Source organism: Podarcis gaigeae (assembly GCF_964106915.1).
Source record: "Podarcis gaigeae genome assembly, chromosome: 14".
NCBI lineage: Eukaryota > Metazoa > Chordata > Lepidosauria > Squamata > Lacertidae > Podarcis > Podarcis gaigeae.
In genome coordinates this window covers 6942306-6960583 of record NC_139690.1, presented here as the reverse complement: position 1 = coordinate 6960583, position 18278 = coordinate 6942306, and the positions used below count along the sequence as shown (strand labels likewise).

Genomic DNA, 18278 nt, shown 5'->3' with positions numbered 1-18278 from the left:
ATGTAAAAAGCAAACACACACATCGCTAAAGAACATGCCTTGGGTTCTGTAGGTGCTGCTATTACTCCTGTGGAATTCTGTATCACAGAAACTATTTAACTTAAGGAAGAAGAAAAGATGTTGGTTTCAGTGGGGGAATTTTGTAGCTTAACCCAAACATTACTAGTCATCCGACCTAATCCACAATTCAGTTAAATCCAAAGAGTTCAGATTCTTCATCCCACTGAAATTGATTGAGTAAATTAGCTTAAATCCATCCAAGTGTGGCTAACTGAATTGTAAATCAAACTGTTTGCATGTGTCCCCCAAAAAGAATTTATTGATGGTTGGATTGTTATCCTTCTTAATGTATCTTTCTCTGTCTTGAAGTGATGAATGCTTTACATATCATGTACTCAAACCCCTTCTGAAGCGCAGGATGGGAGCATCCTCATTCTGGAATCTTTTCTGTAAAAAACAACAACAACAAACCTGTGGGAGTTCTAGAACTGATTTCTCAATATCTTTTTGGCCTGTCCAATTCATTGAACAATTTGCTGTCATTTACTAATCAGTAAGTGGTCCAGATTGTGTCCTAAGAAGAAAAGGAGATCTGACATTCAAGAGAGGGAAATAAATGGTGTGCTTGTCCAGCAGAGATCAAAGAGGCTTCAGGAGAACTTTTAGGCCTTCAAACATTCCCTGAGCATCGGACCCTAATAGGGGAGATGTTCCTATGGATCTGTACCATGGAGCGTCCAATTCAAATGCTCAGTTGGTTGAATGCCTTTGATGCGCCTCTAGGCCAGGCATTGCCTGTGTAAGGCACATTTTTGGGGTTGCGGAAGAGGAGAGAAGTGCTCTGTTGCATTCTGCTGTTCTAGGCTAGCCACATTGACATGGTTTTTCAGGTTGGGGCTATGTGTGTTTTCCTACAGCTTTCAATCAAACCTTGCATTTTCATAAGGTGGAGTGTTCTAATGGGTCAAGAGGCAAGTTGTGTGAAAGAAAACCCTGTCTTTTCTGTTGGGATCCCCTTCTGACTTCAGAGCTGCCTTTCTGTTCCCCACAGTGGCCCTGAATGTGGGTGGGGGGCCCATGCCTCCCAGAACATCTCTTCCCAGGAGGGGAGCTTCACCAAGCATAAACCATTGGGGGGGGCGAGCTGAGGGGCTACACAGCCTTCTCTTCCCAAGCAGCTATGCTGGTGCTCACTTTGCACAGTGGTGAGGTTGGCCCCTCGCTTTGATGGGCTGCCCCCCTTCTTGAAACGAGCAGGATTGGCCCTAGAGGGGGAGCTGCACCTTGCACTTGTTGGACCCAACAGGGGACTGCTGTGGGGAGGGATCCTGTGAGTCCAGAATATCTGGAGGGCACCAGGTTCATGGAGGTTCAGAGGAAGAGACCAATGGAGCAAAATTTTCTGGGGTTGCCTCTCCCAATCTGCCAATACGGCAGATGACTCCCTTGAGATGCCCATATAGCGACGTCTTCGCTCAGAAGGTTTTTAGTTCTGATGAGCCAGAAGTCATCTCTTCTCCTGCAGCCTCAATCTATGCAAACAGTCTTGGCTGCCGCCCTCCCCACTGCCCAGCCACAATCCATAATGGCAAAGCATCTCAGGACATGGATCCAGGAACTTGAGCTCTGCTGATGTAAACAAGCTGCCAAGGGGGATTCTGGAGGTGTGGGGGAAATGTCCAGGTGGGAGGTGCTGAGCTGGATCAGGAGCGGCCTCCATGTGGCTTAATCTTCTGTGCCACCGCCTGATCTTCATGTGAAACTGGCCATGGTCAGCCTCTCAGCTGAGATGAGGCATCTCTCCCTCTCTTGTCTGCTGTGGCCCAGGCCAGATTCTTCCTCAGGGCTGGTGGAGGACATGGGTGGCCTTCAGATCTCCATGGATTCTGTGATATTCTTCCCACAGCCAAACAAAGAGGGTGTGTTGTTTTTGGAGCCATTGATTGGCTAAGGTTTCTTTGCAACCATGGGCATCATCACTGTAGCTTTGCCCAGCTCTTTTAAATACCAAGTGGGGATGGAGGGGGTCTTCTAGACCAGGGGTCCCCAAACTAAGGCCCACAGGCCAGATAAGGCCCGAGGGACTCATTTATCCAGCCCACGGTGATTGCCGCCGCCTGCTCTTACCAGCGCTGCGCTGCGCAGCTGTCCACTTCCAGGTTGGAGGAGCACTGGAAACAGCTTGTGCACAAGCTTTGTTTGCGCATGCGCATGCGTTATTTGTGCATGCGCAAGTGCTATCTGTGCATGCGCAAGCATTATTTCCATTGCACATCCAGGTTGGAGGAGGCCCGTGCACATGCACACAAGCTATTTCCGGTGCTCCTCTGACCTGGAAGTGCACTGGAAATAGCGTGTGCGCACGTGTATGGGCACGCGCTCCCCTGTCTTCCGGCCCGCCACACGACAGCGGCCCGATGCGCGCTACGTTTGCTGGCATCTGTTCTAGACTGTGTTCTAAGCAGGGCTTGGGTGGCCCTTCCTTCCTTCCTTCCTGCAGGCAATGATGCTTCCCTGCATTCTGGCCTCTGACGCCTGTGCAATCTTTCAGTCTCTGCATGTTTGTGCAGTGAGGCATCTCAGTCTACTCCACTTGGGAGTGTGTTGTGAAGCAGCGGGAAGCCGCACCTGAGGGTGGTGGGAACCTGGTTCTGATGAAGCGGTGGTGACTTCCCTGCTGGGATCCTGTGTCCTGCGAGGCTTGCTGGGAGCAGCTCAGCTTCAAAAGGCACCAGGATCCCACTCTGCCTGCCGACTTGGTGCCCTCCGGCTGTTGATGGACTACAGCTCCCAGCATGCCTGGCTATTGGCCCTGCTAGCTGGGGCTGATAGGAGTCCAACACCCTCTGGAGGGTACCAGGCTAGGGAAAACTGCTCGCTGCTCTGGGAATGAATGGCTGGAGGACTCAGACGCTGATTTGTTGCACTTCATTATCTCCACTTGCAAGCCCTGGCGTGGTGGTGCATTGCCCCCTGTCCGACTGTCTCTTGCTACTCTTCCATCCTCCCCAAAATGTTTAGTCATGGTTGAATCTTGCTTCTCCTCTTCAGGCTGCTGTTCCTTCCTTGCAACTGCTGTTCTCTGGCCTCTCTGGCACCCCCATCTCTGGGAAGTACCAGCCTGCCTCCTCTGCTTCCATCTCCTCCTCTTCCGCACTACCTCTTTCGCTCCTCTCTCCTTTGCTTCTGCCTCCTCACCCAGATTCCTTTCTCTCCTTCCTGCTGTCCCTCTGCAGCCAGGCTCCCTTGGATGTGGCCATATCCTTGTCGTTTTGGTCATCATTCATCTTCCTCCTCCTTCTCACTGTCCCTCTTTGCCAGCCCCTTTCAGCTTGCTCCCTTGTTGGGTCAGGTGAACAACCCAAGGCCCACTAAGTCTTGCTCCCAGTGAGCCTTTCTGAAAGGTCCTTGTCTTCCCCTCTCATCCCATAGCTGATGAAATCACAGAGGATGCTTGGAACCTGCAGGCCAGTGTGCCACTTTCATCTGGAATCTGCAATCTACAGATGTTCATCTCATCTGCAGTTCTTTGGATTCCAGGGGCATCTCAGTCTGGGGGATGTTATGGACCTCATTTTTGGTTTCAGCTTCCTGGTCTTGGCTTGTTGCTTCTCCACATCCCCATCATACTCCTTCATGGTGTGCAACAGCTGCCTCCCTTCCGTGTCTTCAGTCCCCAACCCTTTTTGCATTGGGGAGTTATGGCTTTCCTCCTTTCATAAGACTCAAGAGAGGCTGGCCCTAGGAAATGGGCTGAGCAATGGGTACCCTGCCCTGCCCGCTACTGAGACGTCAGGAGGCCATGAGGTCCAGCTGGGTTTCAGTTCTTCTATTTCATAATAACATAGTGAAACAGCACAACAGTACCAAATATAACAACATGCAAAGATCAGGGCCTCCGCAGCCCATTTTCCAGACCAGTTTCAGTCCTATTTTATTCAAAGAAGTGCCCCTGTGCTGAGAGCAAGGCTCACGGGTGGCAGCACAGCCTCCTTTCAAGTCTGGCTGTCGCCATGGCCTGTTTGGCTTACCTGGCTGGCAGACCAACCTGTGCCCTGGCCTGAATCCATCAAAAGTGTGCGATGGGATTTGTGGAACACAGGCCAGGCTCTTTGGCCAGGGATTTTCAGGGCAAAATGAGAATGCAGAAAAACTTGGCCATAGAGTTCCAAAGATGCTTTGAGTGACCCAATGATGGGACAGTTCATAGAATTGTAGAGTTGGAAGGAACTCCGAGGGTCATCTAGTCCAGCCCTCTACAGTGCAAGAGTCTCAGCTAAAGCCTCCATTTGCGCTTCCATGGTAGATTTCTGTGCAGATCTGGTAGTGCTCCCGAGCCTGCAGGGATTAACAATCCAGCAACAACTATGTGCTTCTTCAAGCTTCTGTGGCCTCTTGATGGAAATAGATTAAAATATATTCACCAGAGCTGAGATCATACCTGGGCGTGAATGTCAGCCTCAAGGGCATATTTAGACATTGCCGTGCTCATCCCGCTGTGGAAAAGAGCACAAGTTAATCTTTTAATGCTTGGATGAAAGGCAGCCCCCCCCCCCCCAGTTGCACCGCATTTGAATATTTCTCCATCATTGCATTTCGGAAAGGGAAAAGCAGCCTCCATTAAACTCAACCCACGGCAGACACAGCAAGCAGCATTCCTGAACGACAGAGTAGCTGAGCTAAGGAGGGAGGTGGGCTCACTGGAGAGCCACTTTCTTGGCGCTGCAGAGTCCCTGGAGCCTCCTATCAGCCCCCACCCCAAGCAGCACACCGAGGAAGGAAAAGGAATCATAGAATGGAAAAGTAGGATGGGCCCCCATAAGTCATCTAGTCTAGCCCCTGGCCAATGCAGGAAGTCTGCTGACTGATGGGGGCAGCCATGCTGTGCTTGGGAACCTCCAGGACACAGTACTCCAGGTGACATCTGACCAAAACAAAATAAAGCAGCACGTTAACTTCTCGTAATCTGGACACTCTCTTCCTGTTGATCCAGCCCAGAATTGCATTAGGGTTTTTGGCCGCTGCATTCCAGGGCTGGCTCATACTTCGTTTTATATTAATTTTTTTAATTTAATGTGCTTGTATCCTGCCTTTCTTTAAAAAAATGGGATTCAAGGCGGCTGACAAGATTTAAAAACATCCTTATAAAATGACACAGTAATAAAACCAAACCTAGTTAGAAGCAATAGTTAAAATATATCAAAACAGATTTAAAAGCAGCATTAAATGATGGTCTGCCCTGACAGCAGCCCAGTCGTCAGCATCATCTGCCCCTTAGTTTTCAAAGGCCTGTCTGGATAGGTCTTAGCCTGCAGGCAGAAGGATAACAGCAAGGGAGCCAGGGATTCCATAATATGGTCTGCTAAGATCTCCAGGTCCTTCTCCTGTGTATGCTACCAAGTCAAGTGTCAGTCCATCCTGAAAGGCAGAGATACAGCTGAGGAAAACAGGTGGAGGTAGGGGCAAAAAGGAGAAGAGTATGCCGTTATTTCACTTACAATTTCCTTATTTATTTATATTCTTTATTTAAATATTTATAGACCACAGTTTCATAAAAGTGCAGCAAGGCGATATACAACAAGCGAGATCAATAAAAACATCCATAAATGCTGGTTGGTTAAAAGCAAATCCATATTCCAGAGGCCTCTCTAAATCATGCCATTTTTAGAGGACGTCTAAAAGAAGTCAGGGTCGGTTTCTGCCAAACCTCTATTGGCAGGGAGTTCCACAGGGCAGGGTTTGAAGCACTAACAGCACAGTCCCTAGTAAAGGCCAACTGAACCTCAGGGACCACATCAGAGTGCCCCATTAGAGAATCTCAGCAATCAATGTGGAACATACGAAATTTGCATCCCAAGCTGTTTCAGGATTTGTGAATTAACGCAGGAGCTTTGAGCTCCCGGACCCAGTTGCAGATTGGCAACCGGTGTGTCTCTCTCAGCGGCGCAGGGACATGTCAACCGTTGCCTACTCCTGTGAGCAATCCAGCTGCTACATTTTGCACTAGCTGCAGCTAATAATAATAATTATTATTATTATTATTATTATTATTTTATTTATATCCCACCCTCCCCAGCCAAAGCCGGACTCAGAGCAGTTAACAACAATAAAAGTAACAGAACATTCTAAAATCAATTCATTTTAAAATCAGTTCAAAATCAAATTAATGGCAACCATTGGGCTGGAGTTCTGTGAGGATTGCCAAAGGAGGGGGTCAGACTGTGCCTTGGCCAAAGGCCTGGTGGAACAGCTCTGTCTTGCAGGCCCTGCGGAAAGATGTCAAGTCCCGCAGGGCCCTAGTCTCTTGTGAAAGAGCGTTCCACCAGATCGGGGCCACAGCCGAAAAAGCCCTGGCTTTTTTTGAGGCCAGCCTAACCTCCCTGTGGCCCGGGACCTCCAAGATGTTTTTGTTTGAAGACCGTAAGGTCCTCCGTGGGACATACCAGGAGAGGCGGTCCTGTCAGTACGAGGGTCCTAGGCCATATAGGGATTTAAAGACCAGTTACAAGGGCAGCCCCACATAAAGCATGGCAGAGTGATCAAGTCCTGAAGTTATCAAGGCACAAACCCCTCTGGTGATGCTGTCACTGTCCAGGAATGGTTGCAGCTGGTGCTCCAGCTGGAGCTGGTGGAAAGCTCTCCTGGCCCCAAAGGTCTCTTGGACCTCTAGTGACAGAGATGGACAAAGGTGTTCCCCCAGACTGCGTTCCTGCTCCTTCAGATGAAGTGCCGTGCAGTTGACACATCTCCTCGACACAGGAACCACTCACCCACAAGGCCTTTGTCTTTCCAGAAGTCAAGCTCAATTCATTGACCCTCATCCAGTCCATTACCGCAGCCAGGGTGCTTTGATTTAGCAAAACACTTTGGCAAGGTAGAGATTCTGGGGGCTCCTGAAAATATGTGTAGCTTTTTCAGGAGCTGTGCAGAGACAGGAAAGGAAGCATCAGCTCACACCAAGTGTGAGATTGTTTGCCAGCCAGTCCTCGAGAGAGCTGGTCAGAGCCAGAGGGAGGTTCTGGCGGCGATTTTCTGTTGGCTCTCAGAGGCTGAAGTGAGTCATCTAGAGTGGTGTCTAAGCAAGTCAGGTTCCAAATTGAAGTGAGGCAGGATCCCCCTTGCAAATGGGCCCATGGGGTGAGGCGTTATGATGCTTTGAGCTCGAGAGGGCCTGCTCTGAGTGCATTTAGACTTGCCAGCTCTGTGTCCTTTGGACTGAGCCAGGCTAGCACTGATGTGCTATGGGAGGGGTGTCTGGGTCTCTCGGCTGCAGGGGAAATCAGGTCAAAGCCTGTGACCCTTGTGGCTCAACAGTTCTGGGCTTTGCATTTTGGTCTCTGCACCAGAGAATGCCTGCAGCCGGACATGCCAATCTTGTGGACTTGCTTTTTGGGATGGGGGTGTTGTGCCAGGCAGGGGCCACTGGACTCATCTGGAATTTGGAACTGCCTTTGGATGTGCTGTGTTCATGTGAGCTCCTATATCAGCTTTGAATCAACATTTCTAGGATTGTTCCTATAACAAAGATAGCAAAACAATAAATGAATACTAAACAACCGGCAAAAGACTGGTGCAAAATATTCAGCAGCTTCAAAACATCTCAAGTTCACAGTCATGGGGGAGATGGCAAGGTCTCTTCCTGGTACTGAAAAGGCATTTGCAGGGGAGGGGGCAGGCGAGCCTCTCTGGTGGGGAAAACATTGCCTAGATGGGGAGGGAAGGTGTTGCCTAGAGCAGTGTTTCCCAACCTTGGGCCTCCAGCTGTTTTTGGACTACAACTCCCATCATCCCTAGCTAGCAAGACCAGTGGTCAGGGATGATGGGAATTGTAGTCTCAAAAACAGCTGGAGGCCCAAGGTTGGGAAACACTGGCCTAGAGAGAGGAAGGGGTCAGGGGACCCTGAATATAGCCTTGAGATCAGCAATGATGGAAGAGTCCCCTGTTTCAGATCCCTTCTGAAAAGTGAATGTTGCAGGTCTTGGCAATGAGGCAAGCTTAGAACTACCCTTTCCATACCCGGGCCTGACTCTGTGCAGGCTGCTTGCCTGCTCCGTCTGACTCCTGTGGCCAAAGAAAAGACTGTGACAGAGGAGGAGGAGGAGAAGCATCTTTGTGTCTTAGCTGGAGGTCAGAAGCATCTGAGCTCTGGGCTCCCCCTGTGTAAATAAAGCAACCCCCTTCTTCCTTAAGCAGCGAGAGGATCCGGGCCATTGAAGAGCCGTTTCTGTAATCGTGGCATGTTGTGCTCATGTCGCATATAGTAGTTTACGGATAAATAATGCCTGAGCTTAAAAAAGGCATTTGGCAGAGCAGCTGGAGTGGAAATGGAAGTGAAAAGGAGGTCAGGCTTGTGTGTGTGTGTGTGTGTGTGTGTGTGTGTGTGTGTGTGTGCTGGGAGGGAGGGAAGCATTGTGGGTGCACAGCCCCCTTTGTAGTAAATGGGGATTGTGCAATTGCACTGCAAGGTTTTTCAGCTGCTTGCCGCTTTTGGGGTTTGCTGGATGGGGCCTCCTATAAAGCCACAGGGCTTTCCCCGTTCCCCTCCAACACATAAGGTCACCTGTGTTCCCCTGCAGAACAGCCCCCAAGAGCCTGCTGCGCTCCAGCTGTTGCTGGGCTCCAACTCCCATTAGCCAGGAGCCCCAAGAACATGGGGGGGGGAGCGCCAGTTTGGGAAAGGCTGCTCTCAACTGTGATGATCCCCATGCCTGTCTAACCCCCTCTCTTACAAAACCACTTCTCGCTGATTCCAAGAAAATGTGCTCCACGGCCTGGGTGACTTTCTCACTAATTTAGCCCTGGGGGGGATGGAGGAGAGGCAGAGCTGGAGATCTGCCTTTTCTGCGCAGATAATTAAAATGCTTTTTGGCTCTGCTGGAGAGTCAGAGGGACAATTCAAGACCTTTTCTGCAGCAAGAGTTTTTGCGCCTCCCCGCATTAACAGCAGCATTTGAATTGATCACCGTTTGCTAGAGTGTTCTTTGCCAGTTGTGCTTCTTCATGGAAGGGGAAAGCCCTTTCTGTAAAGGCCCCCTCCCCTCCTCACTCTCTCCCATAAATGCTAAATAACAGAGCAGCCCCTCGATGTTTGCACCTGGGAATTTGTCAATCCATCACTGCTCCTGAGCCCCTCCCATCTACGGTATCTCTGCTCCATATGTTGTGTGCTGTTAATTCAGAGCTCCAGGTTTGCCCTCATGTGGCCATGTATTAATACATTCAGCCTCTGCAGCTTTTTGCTGGGGGGGGGGGTAATGGCTGGGCTTTTGCTCTGGGCCCCTTTGCAAACGCCGCCCCATCTCCTTCCTCCTTGCAGTGGAGGATCACGGCAGAGTTTTCTCTGCACAGTCTTCCTAGTAACTGAGAAGGAGACAGCCACAAATGGTTGAATCCTGCAGGGCTCTGGCTCTGGGATGTAATGCCAAATCCTGGCAATTTCTTGAACCTCCTGGAAGATTTCCTGAAGGAAGGCACACACCTGCCCTCTGCTCCAAAAGTGAGCGCAGTTTTATGAGGATTGTGATTGAAACACGCTGGCTGAAAGAAGGCACAGTGACTGTTATGCTCCAACCTGGGGGTGGGGTCTCCTTGGTTCGTTCCACCTATTCAGTCAGGCTGCAAATGTGTGACGTCGGGAATACTTTGGGCCATGGCTGGGTGCAGAAATGTCCATCCCTTCTTCCCCTTCCTTTTCTCTGGAGCAGATCAGGAGAGGAGGCTGGTGCACGTTGTCTCCTGATCCAGTTGTCTTTTGCAGAGGCTCAGCGAATGAGCCCATTCCCCCTAATTTTGTGACCCAGTGGCGTAGCGTTGATTGTCAGCACCCGGGGCAAGGCAAGTAATTTTCACCCCCTAACCCATGGATTTGCGCCCCCTAACCCGTGGATTTGCGCCCCCTAACCCCCAGATGTTGCGCCCGGTGTGGGCGGCCCCCCCTGCACCCCCACACTATGCCACTGTTGTGACCAGCAGGCGATTGGCTCTGACTCATTTGGAAAAGACACTTCTTGCCCCTCCTGCCTTGGGAGTTGGCATGGGGTGGCGCCTCCTTGATCCTGTCTTTAACAGACAGGCACCCATTTAACACCTGGCAAACCCTCCATAATGTGGAGCACTAAGCACCCAGCCCCATGCAACTCCCTGCACCACTTTTAAGAGGAAAGGGGGGAAGAAGGGAGGTGACGGGTGCTCAGTGGCACTTACGAGTGGGCACAGGGCAGTCCGGCATGCACTGTGGCTAATTTTCCTGCCTCGTTGCTCCGGAGAGGCTGGCAGCAGTTTTTCATTTCTCCCATCAACCAATCATAATTCTGCTCTGACCTTCTCTGGATCAGACAAGTGCTATTCATTCCTTATGATGCGTGAGCCTTAATATTCTCTTTTGAGCGCTGAACGTTGTTATATTCTCCGTGTCTGCTCTGGGCAACAGAACGTGCTCAAGGCAAATCCGCCTTAATATGTTTGCAGCGGAGTGGTAATTTTAGAATCCATTATTCCTGCATGGTTTCCTTTGGGTTGTTATGACTGATTTTGGTGCCTCCCTCGTTACCTCTTTGACTGCCTCCCAGCAACTGGGCACTAATTAAAAGATCGTTGGACTCCAAATTGCTTGCCCCTGTAACCCTCCCTGATCCCTCCCAGTACCCACAGTTACAGAGAGCACTTGGGGGCTGGGAAATGGCTCTGTGCTGCCCCCTTCCAGAGAAATCAGGGGGCTAAGGGGGGGACCGGCAATGGAGCTTGGCAGCTTCTGGAATAAAAATTTCTAGAACTGGAACTTACTGGACTCTCTTTCCCCCCTGCCTCGAGAGTTGCTCAGAAATGCTCATTTACCCCATAATTAAAGGTGACACAGGGCCTGCCTGGAAGGCTTGCATTTCAGACCCTCCAAGTGTCCCTATTTTCCAGGGACATCCCTGATTTAGAGAAGCCATCCCGGTTTCTGATTTGATCCTGGAATGTCCTGCTATTCCTTAGGCTGTCCCTAATTTCATTGGAGAAAAGTTGGAGGGGGTGGAGTTATTTGCCTCCCGAGCTGTCTGAAGGCAATCCTGTAGAGGGAAGTGTTTTTTTTAATGTTTAATGCTTTATTATGTTTTTTTTATAGGTTGGAAGCTTCCCAGGGTGGCTGGGGCAACCCAGTAAAATATGTAGGGTATAAATAGTAAAATGATCATTATGGAATGGGACATCCTTATTTTCATTGGAGAAATGTTGGAGGATATGGCTTTTGCCATTAGACAAACTAGGCAGGGAGGAGCCAGGCTGTTAATTTGCTCTGTACAAGGTTCTACCCTTCTCCCAGACAAACATGCACATATACAAATTCTCTCTCTCTCTCTCTCTCTCTCTCTCTCTCTGTTGCTTACGCAGCTCCTAGTTACAGGCCGCGGAGCTCCAATTAAGTCAAAGTCCTCCTGTGTGAGCGCTCTAATTCTTCAGTGTGTGCCCTCAATTAAACCATGTAATTTGTAGTGTAATGGTTCTTTTACACAGGAAGCCTTGAGTATAGTTTCTAAACGCTGTGAGATATTTGTTAAGCCCTGCGTAAGAACAGCGTCGCCCCCAACAGCCCATTTGCTGATGGATCAGTCATTTTGGGAGGTGACACAACCTCTTAAGATGCATCTTCCCTCCCTCCTCGTTTTAATCATTCCACAACCTCCACTGTAATTAAGGTATTGTAATTGAATCGGCTTTATTTCCATGGCCAAGAGAAAGAGTTTTAATTATTGCCATACATCTGTGTGATTTATGCCCATGGTTTTGCCCCCATATTAAGTATTGCAAGTTAGTTGATGGTCCTGGGCAGCTTGGAAGAAGAGTACAGAGGGCTGGGGAGGAAGCATCTGGGCTACCGACAGGAGAGGGGGGAGACCCCCCCCCCTTCTCCAAGGAATGGGCAATGCTATCAATCCATGCCATTAGGCCTCAGTTGCCTTCATAGCAACAACACTGTTTTTAAACCATCCTGACTTCCTTGCAACCCAGGGAAGTCAGCTCTTTATTTTATTTTGCACCAGCTTATTTTCCTCATAGGAAGACACATAAAGGGGAAAGAGTGAGAGCATCTTCCACATGTGCAACTTCTCCTTCGGTCATGGTGGGGGTCCCTGGAAAAGGGCTGTTTGCTCGTGGTCTAGTAGCAAAGGGATTTGCTTGCCGATCAGAAGGTCGGCAGTTCGAATCCCCGCAACGGGATGAGCTCCCATTGCTCGGTCCCTGCCCCTGCCAACCTAGCAGTTTGAAAGCACGAAGTGCAAGTAGATAAATAGGTACCACTACAGCGGGAAGGTAAACAGCATTTCCTTGAGCTGCTCTGGTTTGCCAGAAGCGGCATAGTCATGCTGGCCACATGACCCGGAAGCTGTACGCCAGCTCCCCTGGCCAATAAAGTGAGATGAGCGCCGCAACCCCAGAGTCATCCGCGACTGGACCTAACAGTCAGGGGACCCTTTACCTTTATCCCACCCTAGGCAGATGCCAAGCTCCCAGGGTTCCGTGATTAAGGTTGGGGAGGGGAAAGTATCCAGTGGCTTCAACTAGTCAGCAGTGGCCTTGAAAGGGAGAAGCATTTGGGGGCACCCTAACAAGAGGATCTGGGGACTCTTTTCCTCCCAGTCGTCCTGCCCAGTGGCCACTCTGTGGGTGACTACCAGGCCCTGAGATGCCATCTTGGAGAGAGCTTCCATGCTGACACTTAGCTTAAGGAAGCATCTGGCACAGTTGCAAAAGCAAATTAAGTACTTAGCTGTAGACCACTGTGAAATGACAAGGGGCTTCTCTGGCTTGCATAATTCTGGACTGACAAGCCACCTCCTTGTCAGCTTCAAAGGCACCAGCCTGAAGCACACCAAGCAGCCGGCCTCGCTCAGTTCCAGCTTGGTGGTCCAGCTAGCTGCACTTGAGCTGTGTGATTGCTAGCCTTGCGGCCTGAAGCAAGGGGGAAAGCGAGAAAGCCACGGTCCATCCACTTAGCAGACATGGTTGCCTATTGGAGACAGGCTGGTTTCAGCGCCATCCAGTATTCCCAGATCTGCACCACAATATAAAGCAGAGGCCTGGGTTGCCATATGTCTCGGAAAACCTGGACATGTCCTCTTTTTCGGAGCCAGCATGCCCATCCTGGTGGATTTTTACATTTGAAAGGAAATGTCTGGGTTTAGGTGGTTATTTTGGGGCTGTGGCTGCTGCCAGCCCTAGCCAAGAAAAGAGGCAACCGGTCACGTTGGCCTCACATGCCCAAACCCACACACCACTTTCTTTGGCTCGGGCTGGCAGCGACTTGGGCTGACCTCTCTTTTGCTCTTCAAGATATGGCAACCCTATCAGAGGGAGAGAGAACAGCAGGAGGAGGCATAAAAATAGGGACAACTGAAAAAGACGTGCAAGATCTATAAAAGACAAAATGAAGACTCGTGGGTGTGCTTGTACGCAATGTTACTGTTGCTCGTTCTGTGAAAGCGTATGTGTAAAATCAACATGCCAATAAATAGCTTGGCAGTGCTATAGCCAGCCTGCTTGCTCAGCTTCTGGCTCCCACTTGTCCCCTTCCCTCCCTCCTTCCTTCCTTCCTTCCTTCCTTCCTTCCTTCCTTCCTTCCTCTTATCTCATGCACACAGCTTCTTTCCCTGTTCTTGGGAAAGCATTCCCCCACCGAGGCAGGTGTACGGGAGGAGTAAAACCGCTGGCAGGTAGCAGCCCAGCTGCGCCCCACCCCACTTTGGGGGGATGTGAAACCCAGTGGTGCAAGGCCAGTATTGGTGAGAGGAGACAGAGAGCACCCAGCTTCCACTCTTCTCACCGGGCCCCAAAGTGCTTGGCTTTTCTCTCCTGCCTCCCTTACGCATCATAAAGCCAAACAGTCTCAGCCCAGGATGCAGCAACATCCCTTGGACCTTGCACAAACACAGTCAAGAAACCCAACAGCCAGCATTAAGAAGTTTGTAAAAATGAGGTTTTAAGAGGCAGCAAGGGGGAAAGCAGAAGAGTGTTTTAAGAAAATAAAGAAAATGTTTAGAAGGTAGACCTAGAAGCTGCTGGGCACTCCTTCACCAAAATGATAGTCGTCCTTGCATTAAGTAACTCAGCATCTCAGATGGTCAAAGAGGGGGTGAGAGGCAATGCTATGTTGGCAGTAGCCCAGTTTTAAGACCATTGAGGCAGGTGGGCTCCAACTCATCTGCATATTTGCAGAGCTAAGGTGCTGTCACCTGGGAAAGGTGGGATGGGGTGGTTAACTGCTGCTGGACTTGCCCAGCTTTCAAGCCCAGTGACAGGCAGTTGTGTTTTACTGGGAAGGCATGGCATCCTTGGCAGCATGTGTGTGATGGAGGACTAGAGAAGCCAGGTCGTCTGAAAGGGACAGGATGGGAGGGGGGCGGCAGAATTTTGCCACCAAAAAGGGCCCCCTACCCTGGGCAGGTCCATCTCAAGCCTGGGGTGGTTTCCTTTGATTCACAAAGCCTGACACTCTATTTTGAGGACAACATTTTGGAATGTGAGCAAAAACAGAGTGGTAGCATGATGTGAGTGATTTGCAAAATATTTCCCAAATATGGGAGGAAAATAGCATGAAATTGACAGCACTTTGTTGACTCAGAAGGGTCTTTAATACAAAGCTTTCCCTCCTTTAGCATATAAATCACCATGTAGCAGAGTCTCTTTTTCCTGCACTATTGAAGTGTGTGTTTTGCAGGTAGTGGAATGTCCCCTCACCAGCTGCCCAGTGCTGAGATGCCCACCAGGAGTCATGTAACAAAGCCCAGCATTACAGCTTTCCTTCCTCCTATATACAAGGGCTCATGCTTTATCATTCTCCAACATGTCTTTTGCTTGTAATGTAAGGGTTCATTTGCTGGCAAGAGCAGAAGCCAAACAAGTCATCTTCTGCTATCATTGTAGAGTTAAAACTAAATGGCTCACGGTGTAAGAGCCGACGGATCTGTAGGCAGATTCATACACCAGGGCAGCAGGGGTTCCCCATCCCAAAGGCGATGACCATTTGACCTCCTTGGGATAGGGCTCTGGGGAGACCAGGAGGGTTGAGGGTCCGAGCTAAAGGCTTAGGTGCCTAGGGTAAGCAGCTTTGGCATTGGGTGCAAATGTAACTAATGTGAACATGAATTCAGCTGCAGCAATTTCCTCGATCGCAGCGGATGGACAAAGCAGAGCCGCCGCCACTACGGACGTGGCTAGAGACTGCCTCTCTTCACAGCCCGGCTCAGACTGTTCTCTCCAGAGGCGGTTGGGGCCTCATCGCTGCTTACCTTTTGACTGTGTGATTCACACAGCATGTCCGCAAAGATAGTAAAAGAGTGTGATTGGCATTTCACTGCCTGAGCGAGTGAGGGATGCTGAATCCAGTGTCCTGGCATGCAGGTGACCCGATGCAACAAGAGCAGGCTCACACCCTCTTCCTCAGTTTTCTTGCACGCCAGGGCTTCTCTGGTAGCAAAGTGGCAAGAAGACATGAAACTTTTGGTCACCTCCTTTGCTACAGGGCCGCAAGACCATACAGACGAGGGGGGGGGACCTGTGGCCAGCAAGGCCAATTGTCAGGGATGATGGGAACTGTGGTCCAAGGAGAACATCTGGAGGCTACACTGCTGGCTACTCCAGGTGCTGACCAATGCATCAGGGCCATTCAGAGGCCAATGGGTCCGACTGGGTTCCACTTCTTCAATGCTTGCTCTAGTCTTGATGGCAGAGATGGGGAGCCTGTGGTCCTCCAACTGATGTTGGACGTTCAGCATCCAGCATAGCCAATGGCCAACCAAGAATGACGGGAGCTGCCTTTCAGATGTTGTTGGACTCCGCCCCACTGGTTATCCCTAATTTGGATGGTGCCACCATGATTAAGAGGATGTGAAGCATGGTGAATTTTAACTCTGGTGCCAACCCAGCAGCTGTGGCAGCAGATGACCTGCCTTCTCTCCCTTTTTTGGTGTTGGGTTGCTGCCTTGCACTGATCTACTTAGAGTAGGCGCCTGCCTAATTCCTGCCTGACAGCTTCAGCACCCCCTCCTCTCCAAAAGCAGCAGGTATTGTCCAAGTGTTCTGAGAAACACAGAAAAGAGAAAGCATTGCAGCCAAGAAGTCTGGTCAAGCATTTTATTTAAGGGGGCTGTAAAAAGGTGAAAGGGACGCGGGTGGCGCTGTGGGTAAAAGCCTCAGCGCCTAGGGCTTGCCGATCAAAAGGTCGGCGGTTCGAATCCCCGCGGCGGGGTGCGCTCCCGTTGCTCGGTCCCAGCGCCTGACAACCTAGCAGTTCGAAAGCACCCTCGGGTGCAAGTAGATAAATAGGGACCGCTTTCTAGCGGGAAGGTAAACGGCGTTTCCGTGTGCAGCTCTGGCTCACCAGAGCAGCAATGTCACGCTGGCCACGTGACCCGGAGGTGTCTTCGGACAGCGCTGGCCCCTGGCCTCTTGAGTGAGATGGGCGCACAACCCCAGAGTCTGGCAAGACTGGCCCGTATGGGCAGGGGTACCTTTACCTTTACCTTTAAAAAGGTGAAGGGGGAAACAGCAGTGAGGGTGCAAAAGGAAAATAAAACATTGAGGGCATATCCACAGTTACCTTTCCTCTGTTCTTTCCAGGCACTGTCCGTGCTTTAAAGCTCCATGTTTGAGCGCCCCTTTTTTTTGCTATGGAACTTTCCCCATGAAATCTTGCTCTTTAAAGTTCAATCAGAGCAAACGGCAATACGCAGGAAACACGGTTTGACGTTTACTCCAATTGAGCACTAAAGGTCAGTGTGGCTAAGCCCTTGGTTGCAGGATTAGGAGCAAAAGAATGTTGAGTCTCTTGGCTCAGGTGGTCTCTGAGCAACAGGTGACTCCTCTCAGCAGCCAGCTAGAGAGGCGACCTGTGGCCCCCTTTGGGGGTGTTGGAGGATGGGGCAGCCCCTGTGCTTGTTACTGCTGGAGTGGTCCAGCTTAAGTCCTAAGCTCTCGGCAACATGTGTCATTGACACCTGAGAGAAATACTGTCAAGCACGCCCTGTTCTCTTGGGTGTAATTTGCTTTAACTGATTTTAATTTTGTGTGTTTAAATTGGTGTAACCCACCTTTGGACCTCACGGTGAAGGGAGAGTAAGAAATCTAAATAATAACAGGAATAACGTGGACTCTCCACTTGGACATGTTGGAGGACTAGGGAGTCTGCATGTCTGAAAGACACAGGCTGCGCTGCAGGCGTCACTTCAACACTCCTAAGAACTCAAGAGGAGCCCTGCAGGTGGATCGGATCAAAGGAGAACCACCTAGTTCAGCAAATGTGGCTTTTCTTCTTCGGAGAAGGATGAAATATGTGATAATCATCAGCAAGATTAGTTTCTCTCTCTGACAGCTTTATATTTTATAGCACTGGTGAACAATGTGCTAATGTAGAGCTCATTTTGCAGCATGAAATGTGAGAGACAATTGGAAGTGCCATATGCTCACTGCTTTCCTTGGTGAGATTTCTGAGCAGATTTGTTAGAATGATGCAAGGGCCTTGTTTCTCCTGTGTGCCGGAAGGGAGGCACACAAACACCCCCTCCCAGAGACATGCCTAGCAGTGAGGCTGCCTGCTGAGAGCAGTGCCCCAAATGATGTCGCAGCCTCCTCTGGCCTGAGTCTGTGGCTTCCCAGCACCACCACTCAGTGACAGCCCAGATCTTACCGGGCCTAAAACGCACACCTAGGGTTGGGGTGGGGGCATCCAGCCTCTCTTCCTGATCTGTTCCTCTTTGCTTCATCCCTAGAGTGCAAAGCCAGGACTGTGAGGGCTGCCTGGCCAGGTTCTAGGTAGGATTGTAACTGTTCACTCTGAGCTATGCACAGTTTCTTGGAGACTCTTTGATCTAACCTTTATTCCTCCTCTTCCCGATTCTCTTTCAGATAGCAGTTCTGTGGATGAAAAGGTTCCAAAATCACCTATTTCCTTAAAGGGTCATGTCTTTTGTTGGACTGTTTGTTTTGTGACTCAGTTGACCTGTTTGGTCCCTTCATTTGAGTTGTGAGATGGCGCATGTTTCCCCTCCCCCAGCTTTCCATGCTTCGTCTGTCCTCCTCAGTTGATGTCTTCCAAATGCCTTCCATTGATATGCAGAGTGAACCCTCACTGTTGTGATTCTCTGACCTCATAAGTTGTGCCAGCTCCGGGGGTCCGCTACGGTCAAACCTGGTTCCCAGTTTTGCTGCCCTGCTGTGGCAACCTGTCGCCTAGGCCGCTGCCAACCCCCACCCCTGCTTGCACTCCAGGATTTGCAGGGAAACTGCCTGCGGGGGGTTC

The 18278-nt window shown here is 50.3% G+C and overlaps 1 protein-coding gene across 2 annotated transcripts in view; it reads left to right on the top strand.

Annotated features, from left to right (window-relative positions):
* The window catches only part of UNC13C (unc-13 homolog C), a 134998-nt gene that overhangs the window by 11656 nt on the left and 105064 nt on the right, over positions 1-18278 (top strand). For both annotated transcript variants that reach the window (XM_083712377.1, XM_083712376.1), the window contains exon 3: positions 17885-17907. In XM_083712377.1, coding sequence (XP_083568503.1) covers positions 17885-17907 — 23 coding nt within the window. The remainder of the gene's footprint in view (positions 1-17884; positions 17908-18278) is intronic.